Raw genomic sequence first — 23,708 nt, forward strand, 5'->3', positions numbered from 1 at the left:
TTTATTATAGAGCAGGTATCTGAAACAGCCGGTCATTAGAGACGAAAAATGTTTGTTTTCAAAAGTTGGTGATGAAGATTTTGCAACAGGTTAACGTGATGTTTTCAAAGCACGGTGTAGATGTAGATGTAGATGCATGTTTCAAAACAATGACATTTATAAACGGCGAGTAAACAGGTTTGTTGTTGATTAATAAGGCAGGCGTGATTCATTATTCACACACAGTTTAAGATGGGCGATTAACTTCAAAACAATCAATGATGAATTATTAGAATGAAAATTAAACCACACCTGTAGCTAAATGATTCAGTAGTTGCCTTGTGTAATCATTATTTAAAGGGGACATATTATGCAAATGACCAGGTTCATAGTTTTATTTCGGGTTTTACATGCTTAAATGTTCAAGAGAACACATTCTTTTTCTCATGTTGTCTGAAATGCTCTGTTTTAGGCTCTGTCTCTTTAAGCCCTCCTCCCAAAAAAAGCCAAGTCTGCTCTGATTGGTCAGTGTTTACGATCCACACTGTCATTGCAGCAGAGGAATGACTGTAACGGAACTGTAGCAGCAGTGTGTGACATCACAAATGTAAAGAAGTCCTTGCGGCCCATTTATACACAGAGTTTCTGAATACAGGCTGTGAGCTCTTCTCTGTGGATCGAGCGTTTTGATATTTTCAGTATTTATATGGCACCTTAACCTGCACCTCAACCTGCTGTATAACTGGAAAAGATAATGTTATGTCACTTATTACAATATGGGACCTTTAGTGCCAAGTGCCCTAAAATCGCAGAATTACTAAAGGTACTTTGGCTAGTGCTGCTATCACGTGTCTCAGCTGAAGGACACAGTGAAGGATATCAGAGCTACATATTTGAATGTCCCCACAGAACAGCGGCATATCCATCTAATATCCATCCGGATGCCATTGCTCAACCTACATGCACAACAATTCATAAATCTGTCGTCACATGTGAGGTGCCAGAGCTCCTGAGGGTTAAACATCATTTTTTCACATCAATCTGCTGATGTCGACGTCCGTCCCTCAGGGTCACACAGTCTCTGTGATGCATAACACGTTTATGAAGAGTGGAGCAGTCGTGAGATGGTATACAAACATTCCTCTCCATCATGCTAATCTGGACTATGTGTCATTTAGAAAAAATAGGATAGCATGTATCCCAACGTGGCAATTTAAAATCCTAATCCATCATGTTATTCTGTCTCAGGCGTGTGACACTTGCTTTGCATCATTGCTCTTTACTTGTTATATTTGGTCACAGAAATATCACTTATAGACTTAAAGTAGGATTTATATCAGGCTTTTGCATCACTGTTGATTTACTCCATATAACCTTATAATATACTGTATAATGTAAATCACGTTATAAAGCACTTTACATAATGATCACTTCACTAAACAGTTTGGTGCTGGTTCACTGCTCATTCAGGGCGTCACTTGTCAACTTAATCTCTGCCCAATCCTATTGATCTTGAGGAGATTGCACTTCTTAGTGGGTAGTACCGATGTCCCTGCGGAGAGGGCTAATTCAGTATCTCTGTGCAATGCCACTTGTTGCACATCCTCTTGAGGAAGCGACTGCTGTTGCTATTGGTGTTGTTATATTATGATCACAAGAGACTCTTTAGTTGTAATTTTTCTCAGCCCTGATGAGTCAGAAGAAAATAACTCTTGCCATGTAAGTAGAGGACTGCTCCACCTACAGCTGTCTGCTTTGTTTTTGCTTTGATTTCTCCTGCTTTAAACCCGTTAAGTGGCTCCCTTGGCAGATGTAGTCATTTTACTGAGCTGAAGAAGGCCCTTGGGAATAAATGTACTGCTCTGTGCTGTACATGCACAGCTCTGCACAGTTAATATATTTTCATTGTAATTACTTGCTTCTCTGTGACGTTAACTGAGGGGCAATATATTCTTCTGTCTTGCCGTAACAGTGTAAAAGTGTGTCTGGTCTGTTGAGGCTCCGCTGTTAAGTTATTCACAAGAAGCTTTCTTTTTGTAGGACAAAGTGTTAGGTTGTGGTAACATTTCTTTTATCCAAGTACATGACATTTCCACTTCACTATAGAGGTATTTACAACAAGATTTCATTCAAGGTTTCTTTTGTCATCTGGGATTGTGTTCATCCTTTAGGAGGGCACTGTATGGACTGTATCCTTACAAGTCTAGCATGATTGGCATGGAGAACCTTGGCGATCCATCAAGCAACTGGGATATAGTGGAGACCATTGGTAAAGGGACATATGGGAAAGTCTACAGAGTGACCAACAAGAAGGATGGGAGTCAGGCAGCAGTGAAAGTGCTGGACCCGATCAATGTAAGTCTTGTTTACTGTCAAACCTTTCGCAGAGTTCAAAATAGCTGTGGCTGTTGCATGTTGTCTATTTAAAGTTGCCTGCAAAGAAAAGTTGTTTGGATAAACTGCATCTTGCTAGACATCATAATAACCATCACCTTTCAGACCTCCCAGACTGTTTGAACTAACCCCAACTGTAGAGGGAGTATGGATGATGCAGAACCAGATTGGACTTCATTATATATTTCATTAATCTAAAGTAGGATAGTATTTACTGTATATAATCCTCTATTGTATCCAGAAACTCATTTACTCATTTTATGCAGCAGTTTCCAACCCTTTTGGCTTGTGGCCGTTCATTTTCAACTGACTTTTAGTTGTAACCCGTCATCAAGAGTTATTTTTTTTCTTCTTTTTTTTAGGCAAGAATTTAATTAATTTATAAGACAAAAGCAAAGATTAAAAGGAATGTCTATAAAAAAATACATATTTTTTTTACCTTGCTATGGATGGCAAAGACAAAATTGGCCGGTCCACTAATTCGGTTCAGACCAAAATACAATTTGCCTGTACTTTGCGTTTAGTACCAATTAGTAAATGTTAACATGCTTACGCAATAAATCAAGACAGTGACCATGCTAAGCATTATCGTGTTAGCATGTCATCCAAAGCGTGTCGGCATACTTACATTTGCATTTATTTCAGAGCATAAAACGGCTTTACAGAGTTGCTCTCATGACTGTAGATGCTTAGTCTTGTTTCGTGTTTCACTATCTTCTTAACTGTCTCGTGAACAAGTGAATTATTTTTCTATTTTTCTATCTATGTACTTGTGCCTCTTTGTTGTGTTTCCCTCATTCAGCTGCATAACCATTTTCTAGCTGCACATGGCATGACTGTAAACTGGACAGTTCTAAGACTGAGTGTGTACTGTTTTGCTGGCTAATCTAGACTTCACTAATTTGACATCATTCTGTGTTCCTCCCCAACTGTTAGTCAGAGTACCCCATAACCATTCATTTCAAAATTACTGCAAGAACTCATGATATTGTGACAGAAGAAAAAAAAAGCAAAGACTAAAACCACTGTGTTTTTCTTTATAACTATGTGACTTGTCTCAGCATGCGAGCCATTCAAACAGAGTAAGTTGCCAGTACTTTTTCCTCCTCTCCATCTTGATGCAGTTGTGCTTGTACTTGCTCCAGTGATATATATCAACGTCTCCCCTTTTCATTTATTTCCTGTCATGTTAAGTCTAACACACCCTCGCCAGTAAGTGTAGCTGTTGCATTCGCTGCATCCTCTCTGTATATCCGTTCATTTGTCTGTGTGATAAGGACGCCGCAGCCTCTGCATTAGGACCGTATTGTGCTAGTGAGACTTGGTCTGAGGCGTGTCTGTGATTGTGTCAATGGAACAATCCCCATCGTGGCAGTGCTATCCACCATGATGCTCCCCTGATGGCCATGAAGATGAAGCTGCCTCCTCTCTCATCCCTCTCGCTGATTAGACTGCTGACACTATCACTCAGACATCCAGGAAGAGAAATTCTGCCTCTCTGACTGCTACTCTTCTCTTCCTCTGAGATTTACTTTGATAGAAAGGCACTTCCAGAAATAGTTTAGCACCTGGGTCCGTCCTTTCCTTTGTCAGTGACTTTATAACACTTTCCGTAGTCCAATTAAAGTCATCCTATTACTTGTTTTTCTGCTGTTTCATAATGAAACCCAACCTGAAATATTTAGGCATTCATTTTTTCCACGATATTTGCTTCTCATTTGCATAGCTACATCTATGGCAATTCTATGTTTCGAACTTTGCCTGTTTTCTTTTGCTGTTTAAAGGATGTGGACGAGGAAATTGAGGCAGAATACAACATCTTGAGATCCTTGTCCAACCACCCAAATGTGGTGAAGTTTTTCGGCATGTTCTACAAGTCAGACAACTTATCAGGCGGACAACTTTGGCTGGTCCTTGAGGTGAGTCCTTCTAAATATCTCAGTCTCTCTGCAACACTCTCCCTAGATGTGTTGTTGCCTTGCATCCTTACACACAATAGCATTTCAATGTTAACAGTGAGCCAGTGCACCATCATTGATTGACCGGCGCCATCACTTATCCTCTATGGTTAGATAAGATATAATTTAATGTTACCGTACGGAAATGTATTCTGTACTCCATCCTTTTTTTTAATTACATTTTTAAATTTACCTTTATTTATTCAGGGCGAGAACACTGAGAGCAATGCTCTCTTTTTCAGGAACACCCTGATCACATTCACACAGTTACACATTCACAACTGGAAGCTTCCCAGTATAAACGCAGTCTGCTCTGCTGGCCACTGAGCAGCTCCACTGGAGCGGTTTGGGGGTTATTGGCCTTGCTCAAGGGCACCTCAGTGGTGGTAATGAGGGAAGGGCAAGTGCTCTGGACGCCATCTTGCAGTCATACAGAAGATAAAAATCACCTACAAGCTACATTGTAAATCATCAGCACAATGCATAGCTTCACCTTACAATTTGCACAATTTATTTACCCTTCTTTTGTAGGCTACTCACCATCACAAGCAAGATCAGCTGCATACTTCCCCAGATGTTTTCTTTCTATTCGTTGTCTTTTTAATCTTTGCTTTGTTCGTCAAAAAGGGCAATATTTTGCAAGACCAAATGGATCAATGGACCAATATCCGGCCACTATGACGATGTCTGAGAAAATCTATTGATAGCTTGATGAAAAGTCATTGTTTTATTGGTTGGCTTATTTTTAATTGGATCCAGAATTTGCAAAATTGGAACCTACATGGGATGCCCACCTACATGAATGTTGATGATATCATGCTGCCATGTGATGCTGAATTGCTTCCACTGTCTTGTGTATTTGTGTATTTGTGTGTGTGTGTGTGTGTGTGGGGGGGGGGGGCTAGCTCTCCCTATGAATCATAATCTAGAGTGCTGAGTGATGGACGAGTCACTGGAGTTTCTCTGTCTCCCTCCCAGCTGTGCAACGGCGGCTCTGTCACAGAACTCATCAAAGGTCTGCTCATGCGAGGCCAGCGTCTGCAGGAGCCCGTTATCTCATACATCTTATGCAGTGCCCTCTTGGTAAGATAGCCCGCTGCAAAGCTGCTAATGTTAGGGAGGAGGTGGGATGCAAACATGCAGAGAGCGTGCTAAGGATTTATTTTCAGCAGGGGGAAGTGTGGCAGATGGTAATGAATGTCTCCCCTCCTGAACAGCTGTGGGAGTTCTTTTATATAGTTTGTACTGCACAACCTTTTGCTGCATCATATTCTTATTTATACTAATGACAAATGACTAATGTGAAAGCGCTTCATGCTGAGCACCTTGTGTTTTCTGTCCTCTAACTTAAAAGGGTCTTCAGCATTTGCACAACAACCGGATTATCCATCGTGACGTTAAAGGCAACAACATCCTCCTGACAACAGAGGGAGGAGTCAAACTGGTTGACTTTGGTAATGGTCTTTGAAAGAGGCAATTTAGCCAATTCAGGGACTGCCGGAAAGAGACAAATGCATCAAGGTCTGAGAAATGTCTCGCAGCTTTATCTTTTCTCAGAAGGGCATTGTCAGATAAATGAGGCATTTTTTGGTGTTTGACTGATCTATGGGAAGTGTCAGCGGCACATCCCTGCAACGTTATTTGTGAAGGCGAACACAAGCACAGGATAAATCATTTATGTGCTCCACACTTTAGTCCCTTGCTCACCATAACATCTTTTTATTTCATGGACCGTAGCCTTAACCCAAGGCTATTATTCCTCATTTAAATTGCATTATTTGATCCTTTGCATATTAAAAGAAAGCTGTTATGGCAAATGACTTTGAGTCACCCCTAGGCATGTTTATGTCCTCTGTGTCATGGAGATGAAGTGGACTCATGCTGATAAAAATCTGTCCTCCATAATTTGAAATGATTATAGCCCATTATTATTACTGCTTGGCAGGTTGCCACACTAAATTATATGCCAGGATTTATTGATTTATTCAAACATTTAGTCCATCATAAATCCCATGTTTATTTTTAGCAAATCCAAATTGATAAACACACTAATATCTTAATCTTAAATACAATCAGAAGTGATTAAAGGTTATTTTCGGTTTTTTGTTTTTTTTAGGTGTTTCTGCCCAACTGACCAGCGCACGGTTGCGGAGAAACACATCAGTTGGGACTCCGTTTTGGATGGCTCCTGAGGTCAGAGTCCACACTTCAGTTAACACACACTTGTTCATCTATAATATTGCAAAAGATAAATTGCATACATGTTTGGGTGCTTAATTGAACATTTTAAACGAGCAAAGTGTCTTATATGTGTCACAATAAGAGGGAGCGAGAGAGGCTCAGTTATATCTGAGCGACTCTCCCCTGTGTCATTGTGTATTCCCCTCCACGGTGCAGCTCATGAGGTCGCCTCAAGGTTAATAGCTGGGAGTCTGTGGCCCCCTCGGCTTACTCTTTGGCAGAAATGAGGTGTGGTGATTGGGCTGCTAGGGAGGGACCTCAGGGGCAATTAGAATAAACTCAGCTGTAAAATGTAGTGTCAGTTATAATTATTGACTGCAGAAAAGAGGCTCATAGCACCAGCAACGGAACTGACCTCTCAGTGTTTAAATAGTCCATGAATATAGACAGTTGTAATATAGATTTTAGCCAACACGTAAGAGAGTGCTTTAACAAGGAGGAAAAAAATCAGCTTTATGATCCTTTTGAACATAATTTTCTGTCAATTATTACTCAATTTCTCTAAGATGAAACTGATAGATGCGTCATTTCATGAATTTGAGACAATCTCCAGGTAGAAAGCTAATATACCTCACCTCACAGGCAGATTTACTCATGTGTTTTGAGGAAAAAACAGGATTTTAGGACTTAATAACAGTCTAAATGAGATGTTTAGCTGGTCACTGATGTGTTGTATTGCCAGGTCATAGCCTGTGAACAGCAGTATGACTACTCCTACGATGCCCGCTGTGATGTGTGGTCGCTCGGCATCACAGCCATCGAGCTGGCAGACGGAGATCCCCCATTGGCTGAGATGCATCCAGTTAAAGCCCTCTTCAAGATCCCGCGGTGAGTCCACTAGAGGGCGCTCCTACCACACAGCTGGAGGCTGCCCACACAAGGACACTCAAATACGGCTTTCCATTATGTCAGGAGGACAATGGCAAACTGAATTTGACAGTAGAGGTGATGAAAAGAAAAAAAATAACTGGCTTTCTTGGCTATTTAAATATAAAAATTGAAAAGTGAAACTGTTCGTGTGGTTTGATCCATGCTTCTTGTTGCCATGGCATAGTTCCTATCTGAAAGGCAGCATCTGCTGAATAATCAGTGTTTTAAATCTTCATCATCAAAACTGTAGTTGTGTTTGGCCTTAAAAATTAATACAGTGATTCAATCTGTAAAAATATTCGCTGTTGGAGGCCGTGTGTGTCTGATGATCATTTGAGAGCTTAGTGGCTACACGCGGTTGACCTTTTGTTATCACCACAATCGTGCAATTATCTCTCAGTTAGGCAGAGATATGCCCTTCTGATTGCAATTTGCATTGGTGATTACCTCCATTCACATTGAGATGAGGCTGTCACCTCCTCCCTGTCACAATGTTATCTCCTCCCTGCCAAGCCAGAGAGGAGGAACACGGATGGCTTGTGTGGCAGGAATAACGGAGCTAACGCAGCATTTCATCAGCACCAAATTCAACCAGAATATAAAGTGAATTACATGAGCGAGGGTGGCTCGGTGAAATGAATGCTGCTAATTCAGAATTAGGTTTTTTCTCAAATGTGCACCTGAAAGTAGATGTAGCTTCGGAGTTGTATGTTTGGGAAAAATTTAAAAGAGCAACCTGGAACTGGATAAGTGGCTTCCGTCAAGTAGCAAGCCAGTTTCCTTATCAAACAGCTGCCATAATAAGAGGGGGCATGTGCGTTTCCCATGCCAATGTCCAATCCTATTTCATTACAGACATTAGGACTCTTTGATTTTGTGGATAACTTGGATGTTGATAGAATCGGACATATATCTTTAACTGACGTTACTCCATCTCTGTTCCAATCAAAATAGATATTTTGCCCTTTTTCGTTTGAATTGGGACCTTAAAGGCTTAGGGGTTGTGGTATACTGTAAATCACAGCAAATGTGTTGAACCATGAAATGATTCTGTTAACATGTCATTTATCTCAAATATATTTTCCCATCACTGCTGCTCGGCAGACAAAATCACAAGGCAAACGTGGTGTAAATTATGACTCCTGTATGAATTACTTTCTAAATAGGGAAATGTGTTTCACCTTTGGGCTTTTAGTGGCAGTGAGAGTGATTCATGATGAAATCTGAGAAATGAATCTTCACAGGTTTTGATCATTGCAAAGTTCCAGATTATTTTTCTCTATTTAATGCGTTACAAACCATTACTTGAGCAGCCTTTACTGAAGTATTGTCCTTGGGTATTGCATGTTTTATGAAGCCATACAAGCACTAAAACATGCAATAAGCTTTTTCATCATTCAGATATTTTACAGTTGGACACAGTAATGCGTTTCCAGGCTCTAAAGGGTTCACCGTCATGCCGTTATTCTTGTGTATCATCCACTTTATCATCCGCCAACACATCCAGATAGTAAACAAGAAATATTTGAGATATAATATACCAGATTATATTCCATATACAAGAAAAAGTAACCCCAGTGGTGGTTAATGTTGTACACTTTCTTATATGTTGAAGCAGTGTATCATGGTACTGTTTCACCTGTCCATGATGCTGTTTGTTGTTTCTTTTTCTAAGAATACCACTGTAACAGTCTCACTTGTCAAACTAAAGATTTAATGGCTCCTTGTGAGGACCAGATAAACACTCAGTGCTATCACCACTTTAAGCACAGGAGCTAGCAGCAGATAGCCATTATGTCACAGTTTTGCTCGTGCCACGGGGAAACCTGCACAGGTGGAAATGCTTGTCGTCCCAACAGGCTATAAACGATAAGAGGAGCTCTGATATCTGTCAGAGGGGACGCTGATGAGCTCCATTATTGAGGTCACCTTGGTGCGTGGTCTGTTTGTGCTTCAGAAATATCTGATACTTGATGAGCTGTGACATACCGCCCATCCAGGCATATGCCTCAGTCTGTAATATTATTTTTTTGTACTGCAGCTTCAGTTGTTTTAATTTTAAGTTGAGTCCAAAGGCTTTTATGAATTTGTTCTTTGTTGTGTATTATTAGAAATATATGAGTGTATTATTAGAAGTCAGTGCGTATGCCAGATATCTGCAATGTCCATGGTGACCATGAATGTAGGTAATGGAGCATGTCAGAGGGTAAAGTTGTAAAAATCATCAACTGCAAAATTAATTATGGATACTCAAAGACAAAGATGAACCGTGATATTTAATATGCAGGAAGGTTAATTGATTGCGCCAACGCTCTCTTATGTTGGAGAGGTCTAGAGTGTCCATGTAAAGTCAAACCGAAATGTGTTGTAAAGGTTAGAGGCAATTGGCAAAGATGTCCAAGGTTGTGTTTATTCGTCCAGATCCCTGTAGATATTGGCCACATATTTAACAGTACATGTAAATGTCTGAGCGGAGACCAGAACGAGCACGATAGGAGACAGACGTAAATGATGGCTTGTCGGGAGCAACAAAGGCTAATCAAATCATGAGGCTAAGGGAGAGAAAGCCAGACCGGTGTACTCGTAAGAGACAGCTCTTGGTGGAAAAAGCATGAGTGAAAATCCGTGGAGCAGGACAGCCCAGGGTGAGGGTGATCTCAGTGCACTTTCTGGTTGTTTCTGAAACAGAATGAAATCTTTAGGCTTGAGGCAGGGTACACTCTGGACATGTCGCCAGACGGAGGACTGACACAGGCAACCATTCACACCTACGTATAGGCAAATTTAGAGATGACAATTACACCTGAAAAACAACACACATATACAGGGGAGAACGTGCAAAATTCACACCGAAAGGCCCAGTTAAGCCAGTGATTTCAAACCCCAGAAATCCCAGTATTATTACCATTTATGAATGTCTGTACCAGATTTCATGACAATCCATCCAGTAGACGTCAAAACATATCACTGTGAACAACTGAGAGGATCAGCAAAAGCCACAGGATTGATCATCTCGGAAACATAAATGTCTATACAAAAGGCATTTTCATGTATTTGCAGATCCTTTCTCTTAGAGCCCTTGCAAAAAAAAATCGTATTCATCAACAACAGTGAAATATTTTATTTCTATTGATAACGTGTCGGCTTTTCAGTGTGTCACACAAGAATGTCAGAAATAATGCCCATGTGGAAGCTGAGTGACGGCTGCCAGTGTTTCTCTCAACAAAAGCAGCCATCTTAACTGTTCGGGTAGAGTAACGTAACCATACCTCTCAATGTCACAGATTTCACATTATCAGATACTGATACCTTGACCCCTGACAAGAGATCATTGGCTGGTTGGATGGTTTTCCAATCATGAGTAAAGGCTATAACATCGCCGTCTTTGATTATGTTATTTTACTGCTCTGTGTGGTCTCCAGGACTGCAGCGTTTGGCGAAGTGGCCGCCAGAGACATGATAAATATAGCAGTAGTTCTGCATGTTCATGCATGTATGAGCAAGGAAGTGCCGGCACTCTTGACTGGGGTGATGAATGAGCTGAAATTTTAAGCGGGTGGTCCGTATAAGACAGAATAAGACTTTATTGTGGACCCTTGTAGTCATTCTCTGTTAAGCAGAAAACAGGCCAACAAACAAGAAAATACATTAATATTTCACCAGTTATTATGAATCTTTAATGCAGTTTTGATTTATTTGTTAGATTTGAAGTAAATCACTGCTCACCTGTTATTTTCAGCAGCATAATTTCCTGCTAATTGCACCAAGAAGGTTATGCAAAGTCACCTTAAGATAGATCTACACAAAGATATGTTAACAGATATCATAACTCAACATCAATGTCATGTTTTAGTAGTACATTAATCACCTTCATGTTAGCTGGTGTAGGTGACATAAACTCTGTCAAAGAAACTGATTTTTATATCACAATAATAATGATTAAAAAGTTTTACAGGGTTTGTTTCCATGTGTTAAAATAGAGAGCTACTGTATATGGCCATATTACAACTAAGTTAGCACTGACTATACTGAATCATGTATAGCAGTGAAAGTTTAAGCGGAGAATCTCTTGAATTAAAAATAACTGTTTTACTACATATGTGAAATGGAATTCTAATTATATATTCTGCATATAAAGTGTTGGAATATTGCGTTGACCTGATTTTTGTCTTCATTCATGGCTTAGTTACATCCGTCAAGTGCTTTTGACACCTCTGTGATTTTGCCTCAATCCACTGTGAGGAGCGTCTGACAGTACAAGCTCTGCCTGGACCTAGATTTGAATAAGCCATTTGTGTTTACAATATGAGCCAGCACTCTCACAAATACTGGAAGAAAAACTGCCTGAATTTGCAAAGCACAATGAGCACACTTGACAGTGTTATCAGCAGTGTGCTGCTATATTGACTTTCTAATGTATAAGCAGTATGGTACAACATCAAGGCGAGAACGTGTCTTCAGGCTCATATTAGAGGTTGCATTGAAGCAGTCAGTTACTGGCTTTGATCTGCACTTTGGAAAGGATTGCCTGTCTGAATCCTTATCAAAGACCTGACTAACTTAGTGCTCCGGAAAATGACAGATTTTGTACCCCAACATCCTCTACTCTTTTCCAAAAAAAGAGAAAAAAAGATGTTAAGTATGTTGTTGTTACCTCAGGTTTGTTTGTGATAAACAAAATAAACTCATGCGTTTTTTTCCTTTTTAGCCTTTACACTTGATATTTAACATGCTACCTGTCAGCTTTGTGAAACAACACATGGGAACTAATTAATGCAGTTAATAAATGTCACGACCAGGTCTGTCACTGTTTGCCTGACACTGACAAAAGGCTCAGCCTCCAGCTGTCAGACTTGCAGCTCCCTGTGAAGATGACTGTACTCAGGCCCCGTCCAGCCTTGGCTACTCATACAGACCTGCCTCCTGTCATCGTTCGCACTTGAAAAGTGTTAGCATCATTATAGATGGCCTCCGTAAATGCTGCTGACAGAGGTATAACTAGCTCCCATAACTTTTGGCTCCCAATGGCAGATGCTTGCTGCCAGACAGTGGAGAAGCTGTTATCATTTGTCACTTTTTCTGTGGCTGCCAAAGGCCTGGACCCCGACCAGCTCGTACTCTGACCAAAAACTCTCACAGGAGGTCTGATGGTCACACTCGATCATTTGTCAGCGAACTCAGGAGACAAACTCAAAGTCTTTAATGTTCAGCGGTGATCATGATGTCATTTGAATGCATTTAATGACGTTTTTCCCAAATATTCTGCTGAGTTTTGTGTTTGTGATTTTGTTCCAGAAATCCATCCCCTACATTACGAAATCCAGAGCAGTGGTGCAGGAGTTTTTGCCATTTCATCGGCCAGTAAGTGTCCTCTTACTTCAACCTGTGAACCTTTGTCTTCAGTTATCTTCCAAAAGATGGCTGTAAGCACACTGCAAATGTTAATGCTCCAAAAACAGTCTGACCTATTCTGGAGAACTGAGAATAACCAAATATCAGCTGGTATTTGTTTATTCATTTATTCAACCTAGACTTTTATGGTAAGAATCCCTCACATTTACTCACTTAAGACTTTAGTTTGGTTAATAAATAATGATATGGTAGGATGTGTACAGAGGCGGGGTAGAGTGGGAAGTATTAGGGCCTGGGTAAGAGGAAAGATATGCATTTGCATTTACATCATAATCTTATGTTTGTTTTTTTTAACATAATGTATGTTCATGAGGTAAATTTAAGTTAACTCTTGCATCTACTTGCGAATAAAGACTAAAAAAGAAATTCCAAAATATATATATCTGGAACCAACATATTTTTTTACCTTAAACAAAAAACTTGAAAACTTACATTTTAAAGGTCGCTCGGAAATGAATTTTCATAACCATGAACCACATTTTAAGGTTTATTAAACTGGAATTAAGAAAAGTTCCCATTAAATGTCTATAGAAATGCAGCCTGTAAATCATTCACAACATCAATTTACTTACATTTGAATCTGTGACTAAAAGTAATGTTTAACACCTGCTGCTGATGCCGTGCGCAGTATAGATACCACACAGCCATATTACTGAGCTACTACTCAGCAGTCAACGAAAACATTACTATGTTACATTTGTCCAATATGAAATGATAAAATGCACACAAAGATAAAGTTGTTTTAAATCAGGAACAGCTGAACATTAGCTTTAGTACATTGTCAGCAGGCTGGAATGTGCATGTAAACATGGAGGGAATTGAAATTGATATTTTATAGCCAGATTCTATCAACCCTCTCGTCTTTCTGTTCATTGACTTTCATTTGTGTAAATCTGCCGCAGAGGAGCAAACTAATTCACCTGAGTTATCAGTCCTATCTGCAGCCTGGGTAACTTATCATTTCCTCCGCTGTGCAAAGCTAATAACGTCAGGGCTGGCTTGTAATGGTTGTTCAGAATATACAACCTTAATACCTACCGTACAGAGGTGTGTGAGGCTGAACCATAATGAGAAAATAAAATTCAATTTGTGTGGAGAATTATTTGTGTGGGCATGGTTTCCTGCTAACATTTATGTTGTAGGCTTGAAATGCATTAACTGAAAAAGGAGTAATTGAAAAAACAAACAAACCATCTGCCTTGAAAGCCTGTATGCTTTTTTTTGTGTGTCACTTAAGTTATTGATTTGTCAGGACAGAGTCAAGGCATATTACCTCTTACACCAGCCAATGCACAGTAGTGATATTAGTTTGCTTTTTGGATTGCAACTCTGTAATCTGTGTTAATGGATTGTGTGATATCATATCAGAAATAATCTCCCCAAACAAAACCCATTAGAGTTCAGAATGGGGAGGCTGGACAATGTTATCAAGCTTTGCAGGCTGTTTGTGAAGCCTTTTCAGTCCCCTATGTGTGTTTGTGTGTGTGTAGAGGAAACTGAGGTGAGGTGGGGGCTGTTTTTCGGGATAATAAATCCATCACCAGTGTCTGCACTTGTGCAGCCAGAGAGCTGACTTCTGTGACAAAGTGGCCTGCCGTTCAGCATCCTGGCAGCACAGCCCTGCTAATAGCAGCAACCTCTGCTTAATGTCCTGACGCTAATGAATTCATGGAATTAACTTTCAGAGCCGAACAAACTGATAAAAGAAAAGAATTCCAGTGTAGATTAGGTGGTAGGAATTAGATTGGTGTTTTTCTCCTATCTCGCCTCTGCCTGCAATTGTGGAGTGGTAATGCTCTCACACACACACACACACACATTCAGACGTTTAAAGTCTTTAGCTGAACAAGTAACAGTACAAATGTGGAATGTTGATGGATGAATCGTTGAGTTCAGGTGGAGATTTCACTTTTAATTTATTGTTTTTTATTTTTTTCCCCGACAATATATCAAAACCGTCAGAAATTAAAGCCAATTTTGTTCTCCTGGGTGTGCTGTGCTCAACAGTCAATATTTTGCAACTGTTTGTATCTAACTGATGCTGAATTGTGGCCAGGGGCCAGTCTCACCTATTAGCAAACACTGCACATCACAGATAGGGCTTAGTGCTGTGCCATAGCTGGGCTTGTTTGGACCTGGGGTCCATGGTAATAGTGATCATGTGGTACTCAGACAAAGAATGACAGATTAGTGACCCCAGACTTAAAACCACAAGGAGCTCCCTGTGGTGTCTGTCAGAACTGATCCAGACAAACCAGCTTTCTACAATGTTCAGGTGATCACACAGTTTCTCCTTAGCAGTTTAATGCATTCATGTGTGTCTGAAAGCGTTCTAAGCTTTGTTTATTTTTGTTATTTTAAGGTGTCTGATAAAGGATTTTGAGGCACGTCCATCTGTGACCCACCTCCTGGAGCATCCCTTCATTAAGCAGGTCCACGGCAAAGATGTGGCACTACAACAGCAGTTGGCTGCTCTCATACAGGAGCAGCAAGAAGTGGGCTGCAAAACCAAAACTAAGTAAGTGCTTGCTACTACGTTCTTAATTTGTAGAAGAAATAATCTGCTGCAGTGACAAAGCTGGTTGCCTCACTTTTTGCAGTCAGGAGATCTCTGTAGCAGCAGATGGGCACTGACTGAGAGGTGATATTCTCTCTGTCCAGCAGGGGGCAGGGTCTAGTCTTCTTATACTCAGAAAGGATGAGGATGAGCCCCAGTAATGGACATTACAGTATGTGATTAAAGAGAAGTTAGGGGAGTGTGACTAATTCAAAGGGCGTGATTGTGCTGACTAACCTCAGATTAATAAATGCCATTTAGGCCAGTGGATGTTGCAACCACCTGATGGGGTCCTTTGTACAAAACATTCACACGTGTGATTAAACCAATAGAGGAGTAAATATTATCTTTGAGATTGATTTACTACAGAAAATAAGTGGCATTTCAACTGTGCTGCCTTCTTTTTGCTCGGTTTTGAATTAATTAATTAAGTTTATTTTCCTTATAGATTATAATAGCAGCTACTATACAAGTTCCTTAATAAATATATGAGAAAAGATGTGCTTTTATCCCAAAATGTGTGATGATGAGTAGTTCACCCAGACACTCATGGCAGCGAATGACAGAGCAGAAAGTCTCCTGTTATTTACTGGAGAAATACTGACTTTGGCAATACTTAATCTTCATTATAAAGAAGTTCGCTGAACCTGCCCTTGACTGAGAGTCTTGATGTTGTGCCAGCTCTGTTTACTCCCGAGAGTGTGCAGAGTCTGAGCCTGATCCCGAATTCCTGTCCACATTGAAAGTGGATAATGGGATTAGGAGCTTGTAGGGCGAGAACTGGGCTCGCCTGGTTTAGTCTCTCATGCCACAGATCAGCACACAATGACTCCAGATAAGAATAAAGACATAGAGAAGTTAAAAGTAGCTGCCGTAGGTGGAATAGTGTGATTTACTTCAAAGCAGTAGAGAGGTAAAGGCTAGAGGTCTCAAGTCCTTCTCCAAAGGGACACAATGCCTTAGAGGGACCACATATTGAGCATGCAACTTCATTTCTGCGCTGTTGAATTTACACTATATTCAGAATACAAAATGAACACAAAGGCAGAGGAGGAAACAATTCATAACCTGAAGCTTGAATATTTGTATTCATGACATGATTTATTATTTCTTATAATAGAATATAGATATATCTTGTGAATTCATTTTTTTTGTTTTTGCAGTTTTCAGGATTGAGAAGTTACCAGAAGTGTTTGATGCTTTCTCAGTTCCTTTCATTTTAGGTACAAGGCTGGTGTTTTTCAGATTTTTTTTTTTCGTTTTTCACAATTGTACACAAGTTCCATGAAAAGACAAAAAACAACAATTTGTTCGTCCGTCTTTCACTACTTTCTGACTTCCCTACTCTGTGGCATTAAGCACAAAGTCCATGTGTTCCTACTGAAGACATCTTTACAGCAAATACTGTATGTGGTTACATTTTGCTGTAGCTGGGCACTATTACTCAAAAAAGGAGTAAACTAAATGGCGCTTTTGTTGTGGACTATTTTCAGCTGAGAATTAATACACAATTGGTGCTCAGGAATCAGTTGTACCCACTCTTCTTAGTGGAAATCTTCACCGCATTCAAACCGACTGCACCACACAAACTAGTTCTTAAGTAGAGATTAGTTGTATCTAAATATTGAAAGCCAGTAAACAGGTGTAACTGTCAACATTTGCTTGCTAACATACAGTATGACACATTTTGATTGAAAAGTAATGTTAAATATGGTTGATATATCTAGTCTGATGTTTGACACAAAATGTGGTTTAATAAAAACACACAAAAAAATAATACAATACACAAAAAGGTTGCACTCATGAAGTTAGCATAAATCTTTAGCATAGAGCTTTGGTTAGGCTAGCAGGGTTTCTCGCTCGCTTTAAACTGCATGAGATCGGAAACATAATTCTGCATCTATACATGTTTGAATAAAATAAGGTAATGATAATAATAATAAAAAGTCAGACTAGAGCTATGATCAGGGCCAAGAAATCAGGCCCAACCCTAAATGAACCATCATAGTTTCCTGAGCCTGAACAACGGCAGGAGTTTTGGCCTGAGCAACAAATTCATTACAAGCTATATTCAACTGAATTCTTTTTAGTAGGATAACAGACAATTGTGACACCATTTCCAACATGCGCCTTCTTGAATGTTCAGCACAGCCCTTAAACTGTCATATGCCATATTATATAGAGATTGTATACCATTTCTCCTCAGTATTGAGAGCCGGGAGTAAATGAGACAAAAGTTAGATGTAGCCATCCAGATTATATACAACAGTAGGTTATTTATTATTGTACCAAGCATTCCTGCTCAACTGACAAAAATAAATAAATGAATAAAAGACACCTGGAAATTTGCGCGAACCTGACCCATTTCAAGTCTGTGGGAATTTAGAGAAATTACAGCCCAGTGCCTCAGGCCCAATCAGGTTCGGGCAAAGAATCAAAGCTCCATGTAAGTCAGACACGTATTACTATTAGTAGTGTTGTCCATTAACTTTAATATATCACAAGACACCCTTAAAACTGTAATTTATGTCACTTATGGTTCAATTTGTGATGTTTCACTTACTTCCTGTTTACATAAGCTAATTGATAGCTTTTCATTGAAAGAAGATACAAATGTTTCCTAGCAACAAATGCAGACATCACTAAAGCCTTTATTGTTGCAACTAGATTAAATAAATCACTAGTTTGAAGTTAGTAACTCGGGAAGGGCTTTAAACACAAACGTACTGATGATTTTATAAATAGCTGGTGCAAACCACTCCTGGTGGGTATTTACTGCAGCAGGACCGCATATGTGGGATTGACTCAAAGTAAACATACATGCTCAGTGCGAGTGTGTGGCTCATTGTTGTGGTTTGGACAGTTTTGAGACAATAATGGATCTATTTGACAGATGAATAAGCTATCAGGATTTTGCTATACAGACAATAGGTGTTTGTAGGATCAGTGAAGTGTTAGCATTGGTCCTTTCATTGGATTTGATGACGAAGTCCAGAATATCACCAACCTTATCCTTTGTTCACACATGTTTATAGACACATAAAGCACTCTGCACTCACAGACACAGCTCTCTTTCACACAGTCTCTGGTGTCCCCTGAGGTTTTCCAAAGTCCCTCGGAGGCAGCTGGCTCTGTGTTGACCTCTGCCCGCTGGGGCTCATAGAAGAGTGATAGGTCAAAACACAGATGAAGTGCAATCACAGCCTGTGATAATGGGAGATGTGTCCCCCGGGAGAGCTTTAAGGGCTTCACACAAACCTTGGAAGTGACTGGGTCTTACATCCTGACTACTGTTTCTCATTGGGGGTGACTTTACAGCTTTAAGGAGCATTATCATGTCCTTGGCTTCATACAGGCACGAGCGGATCAATACTCGTAAAACCCTCATAATAGCGAGTTCTCCTGATGATGATCTGGTAAACCTGGAGTTCTTAGATGAGGTAAGATTTAATATGTTTATTTCATCACATATTGATCAGGCCAAGTCACAATGATCTTGATGCTGAGTGTGCTTTTCTTTTCTTTTCTTCAGGAGACAATAATCAGCCATCTCCAGAAGAGATACGATGAGCTGCAGGTGTACACTTACGTAGGTGATATCCTCATCGCTCTCAATCCTTTCCAGAATCTCAGCATCTACTCTCCACAGGTTGGTAATTTACTAGTCACACAAATGTTGGTTCCCAACGTTTCCCAGAGTGATGAATGATTTCTCAACAGTCTAGATACTGGTCCTGCCTTAGTATATGTATACTGTATGTGCAAGGCTTGTTTTTGAAATGCTGTTTATTTTAAATATTAAAAACAGCTGTAAACCTGATTAATAAAAACAATAATACAAAATTATGGCTTTAAATATGATAATATATGATGTTAAAAATACCATTTTCAGCACAAACACTTAGTTTAGTTGAACATTTCATTGTTTTTGCCATGCTTAGCAGCACATCTCCAGGGATAGCAATGTCAGTCGGTCGTCTGGTCCACGGCTTTGGTCCAGACTGAAATAGAACTATTTAATAGATTATCACAGAATTTTCTACAGGAATTCATGGTCCCCAGAGGAAGAACAATCTGGCTTTTGTTCTCTAGAACCATTATAATAACTGTTGGATGGATTGTCCTGACAGTTGGTAGAGACATTCATGATCCCCTCAGCAATCGTAGCAACAATGAGCCCTCATCTAGTGCCATCATCAGGTCATAATTTCAGCTTGTCCAATACTTACCAATACCTAATACCTGCGACACTAATGACATTAAGCTTTAGTTGTACCTTGTCTTTAGTGTTATTTGCGTCTATTAGCATGCTAATATGCTAAACTAAAAGGGTGAACATAAAGATCATTGTGAGCATGTTGGCATACTGACATTGGTATTCAAAAAACGCTGCTGTGTGTAAGTACAGCCTCACAGAGACACTAGCATGGATGTAGTGTTTAATGTAAATATTAAAAACTACAAAAAATTTGATTTCGATCATTACAGCAATATATAAATCTGGTATTTTAATAGCACTTAATAGATAACTTAAATCTTTATCAATATACTAAACTAAAAATAACGTGCCTTGTGTATGCATGTGCCTTCTCTTAGTTCTCTAAGCTGTACCATGGTGTGAAGCGGGCTGACAACCCTCCGCACATCTTTGCCACTGCAGATGCAGCCTACAGAGGCATGGTGACGTTCTGCAAAGACCAGGTACTCTACAGTCATTTGATGTGTGGAGATAAAAATGACGATGAAAATCATATTTAAAGCCACTCAGAGAGCGCAGAACTCCACCAAGGCATGCCATATCTCATGTTAATTCAGTGTGGATTTTCCCAGAAGGTAACACATTTTCAGACACCGCATGAATGCAGCACAAATGTCCTATCTCGCAATGTTTCAACAATAATGAATAATTTGTAGATCTGTGTACCCCGTGATTTGGATCTGCTCTGAGGGATGTTCTAGAAAGGTGATGTCTGTCTTGAAAAAGAGATTTAATTCTCGAGCCTTATACCTGGTTAAATCAGGGGGAAATGTGTGTAATACAATTTTTATATTCCTCACTTGATGTTTTACTCACTAGATTTTATTTCTTTTTTTCAAGTGTATAATAATCAGCGGGGAGAGCGGTGCAGGGAAAACCGAGAGCGCTCATTTGATTGTTCAACATCTTACCTTCCTGGGAAAGGTACAGTAGTAGTAGTGTGGCCATCTTTTTATTGTCAAATATGCCCTAAACACTGCAATCTCGAAATTATAGTTATATAATTATCATAGTTTGTGAAACACTCAGGCGAACAACCGGACGCTCCGTGAGAAGATCTTGCAGGTGAATCCCCTTGTAGAGGCTTTTGGAAATGCCTGCACAGCTATCAATGACAACTCCAGCCGCTTCGGCAAATACTTGGAAATGAAGTTCACACCCACTGGAGCGGTTATTGGGGCAAAGATATCCGAGTACCTGCTGGAGAAGTCGAGGGTCATCAAACAGGCTATGTATGTGCCGCTCAGGCTTGGTCTGACTGGAGTTCCCTTTGTCACACTTCTGACTGACTTGTTTTCTTTCAGGGGGGAGAAAAACTTCCACATATTTTATTACATATATGCCGGGCTTTACCATCAAGACAAGCTAAAGACTTACAGGCTACCAGACAGGACACCTCCCAGGTTAACACAGCAGTTTGACTTTGACATGTTCATAGTAATCCCGCCATCTTTCCTTTCTACGCATCTACGCTGATTGTCTTTATATGCATCTGCAGATACATTGACAGCCAGCACTGCAAAGTGATGCAAGACATTGTCTCCAGCAAACTTTACACAGAGCAGTTTGACGCAATTCAGGAGTGCTTCAGAAATATCGGCTTTACCGAAGAGGTACTTTAAAACTAAAATACAGTATTTGGTTGTAGATTCATTTAATGCTCTAATATTTGTATTTGTCTTCTCTTTTTTATAGGAGGTCAACTCTGTTTATAGAATTCTCTCAGCCATTTTAAACACCGGGAATATTGAATTTGCCTCCATCACATCCCAACACCAGACTGATAAGAGTGAAGTGCCTAACTCAGAGGCCTTAGAGAACGGTGAGAGACAATACATTAGGTTTTGTGTGTTGTGATACTCAACGATACTCTTCTTTTAGCCAAAAAGCAGGTAGGTTTAATGTAGAAAGAATGTGATTTATTCCTCGTTGTTTGATATTTAATGAACTGCACTCTAAAGTAAAATGGCCTCATTCTCTGCAGAGAACACTTCAGTTGTGTTCTAATAAGGTTAGGGAACCTTTTTGTGAAACGTGTTCACGGGTGATGATTTATGTTTTGTGACAAGTTTCACTATGGCGACAACATATTGGATGTCATATAAGACTTTGTGATCGCTTTTATGTGTTTTACACCAAAGAAACAATAAATCAATCATATCCTGTCACTCAGAAATTAGGGGGACCTTTTTTCTAAGCAGTTGTAACTAAGCACCGAACCCCTCTCCATTTACATAAAAAATGTAAAGAAGCTAAGACATCCACAGCAAGAGATTGTCGAGGCTTATTTTTATGCTAATGATAAAGGCAGATGAGCTCTTGATTATAAAACTGATTAACTCTCCCATCTTTTCTCTCAGCTGCATCTCTCCTCAGCATCGGGCCTGAGGAACTCCAGGAGGCGCTGACTTCCCAGTGCGTGGTCACCAGGGGCGAGACCATCATCCGCACCAACACAGTGGACAAAGCCGCTGACGTCCGAGACGCCATGTCGAAGGCCTTGTATGGACGCCTCTTCAGCTGGATAGTCAACCGCATCAACTCCCTGCTGCAGCCTGACATGAATATCTGGTGAGTGTGTGCTGGTGATGAAGATCTGTGCAGACGTTCATCGTTGCTCTCTCTTCTTCGATTATCTCAAGTGGTCGGGCAGAGTTTCTGCAAAGCTCCGATGACCTTTATGGAAGTCTGTAGAGGTAGATGCAAACATGTAGAGGAGAATATCAATGGGCAAGCACAAGACAAATATAAAGGAGAGCAAAAAAAAAGTTTTAATAAATTTTTGATACAGAGTTGCGTGCAGAGAAAATAATGTTCAGATGATTAAAAAGACTTCAGAGAGACTGCAAAGAGGCTGTTCATTGATCCAAAAGAATTCCTTCATAAATATGAGCATCGACTGTCAAGAAGTCATCTCTCAGAGATGTATAAAAGCCAGGGTTCCTGTCTGCATTCCAGTCATCTTTGCCGTTTCCTGATTGCCATTAACAACCCGGTAGCACAGGCTAAAGGTGACCTCTACATACAGCGGGTAATGACTGGTCATGAAAAGTAGCAGCTCCGAGGACTGAATATGAAATGCAGGGTGTTAAGTCTTCATGCTGTGTTGTAGAAAAACGTATTGTTTGTGCAGATATTGAAAATGACTCGAGGTTAAATCAATAGAGACTGAAATCAAAACCATTTAAGAAGCTCTGACTTTTTGAAAGCTGATGGTTATGATTTCTCATCAGACTCCTAGACTCCGTATTTGGGTTGAACTTGGATTATCATTAAAGTTTTATCAATTAATATTCCTGTTGGGGATTTGCTCGTTCCGTAACATAGAAGAATGAGTTTGTTTGTCCCCCTTTCCTCCTTTGAAGTGCCGCAGAGAGTGGTATGAATGTGGGAATATTGGACATCTTTGGATTTGAAAACTTCAAGAAGAACTCGTTTGAACAATTGTGCATCAACATCGCAAACGAGCAGATCCAGTTTTACTTCAACCAGCACATATTTGCCCTCGAACAGGTGGGTTTGACATGCAGATAGAGGTTATTGATATAGTATGTCTATGCAAATACATCATGCTTATTCATGTCATGTAATGCTTGAAATTAATGCATCCACACAACACTCCTCGGCAATAACACCATTTAAAACACTTATGGAAATCAGTCATTTTAATATTATTTGTGCGTTTTCACATCCGTACGGGCAGTGATGCTCTCAACGTGAACATTTTGCTTTTAGCTGGGAGGATTGTTTGTATTTGAATGCAACACCAAATTACACTCTTAATTGATTTAATGAAGTTGTTTACCCCGAAGTGCGAGAATTCTGTCTTTTCCTTGATGGAAAGACATTAATCAAGAACCATTTTGCTGTAATGCCTTTTAGTCTGTGGTAACTTTGCAATAATCCCTCTAAAAGGAAAAACTAGGTAAAGAAGGGCAATTGTATTTGTATATAACATTTTATTAATAAGTTATCTGTTTACATTTAAATGCACACAGCGGCACATGTACCAAAGAATACACTGAATAAAATAGAAATA

General features: G+C 39.8%; 1 protein-coding gene across 1 annotated transcript in view; it reads left to right on the forward strand.

Moving 5' to 3' along the window:
- Positions 1-2,154: 2,154 nt before the first annotated feature.
- myo3b (myosin IIIB) overlaps positions 2,155-23,708 on the forward strand; it is a gene marked incomplete at its 3' end in the record, with an annotated part of 53,572 nt that continues 32,018 nt past the window's right edge. The window contains 19 exon segments of the mRNA XM_083921043.1: positions 2,155-2,334; positions 3,435-3,455; positions 4,158-4,292; positions 5,310-5,414; positions 5,686-5,785; positions 6,448-6,524; positions 7,255-7,400; positions 12,738-12,803; positions 15,217-15,372; positions 18,767-18,851; positions 18,944-19,060; positions 20,008-20,112; positions 20,510-20,593; positions 20,699-20,901; positions 20,974-21,072; positions 21,168-21,282; positions 21,365-21,491; positions 22,030-22,240; positions 23,035-23,182. Of these exon segments, the coding sequence (XP_083777169.1) occupies positions 2,188-2,334; positions 3,435-3,455; positions 4,158-4,292; positions 5,310-5,414; positions 5,686-5,785; positions 6,448-6,524; positions 7,255-7,400; positions 12,738-12,803; positions 15,217-15,372; positions 18,767-18,851; positions 18,944-19,060; positions 20,008-20,112; positions 20,510-20,593; positions 20,699-20,901; positions 20,974-21,072; positions 21,168-21,282; positions 21,365-21,491; positions 22,030-22,240; positions 23,035-23,182 (2,247 nt within the window). The 5' untranslated portion in view covers positions 2,155-2,187.

The sequence above is a fragment of the Echiichthys vipera genome, assembly GCF_963691815.1.
Source record: "Echiichthys vipera genome assembly, chromosome: 10".
NCBI lineage: Eukaryota > Metazoa > Chordata > Actinopteri > Perciformes > Trachinidae > Echiichthys > Echiichthys vipera.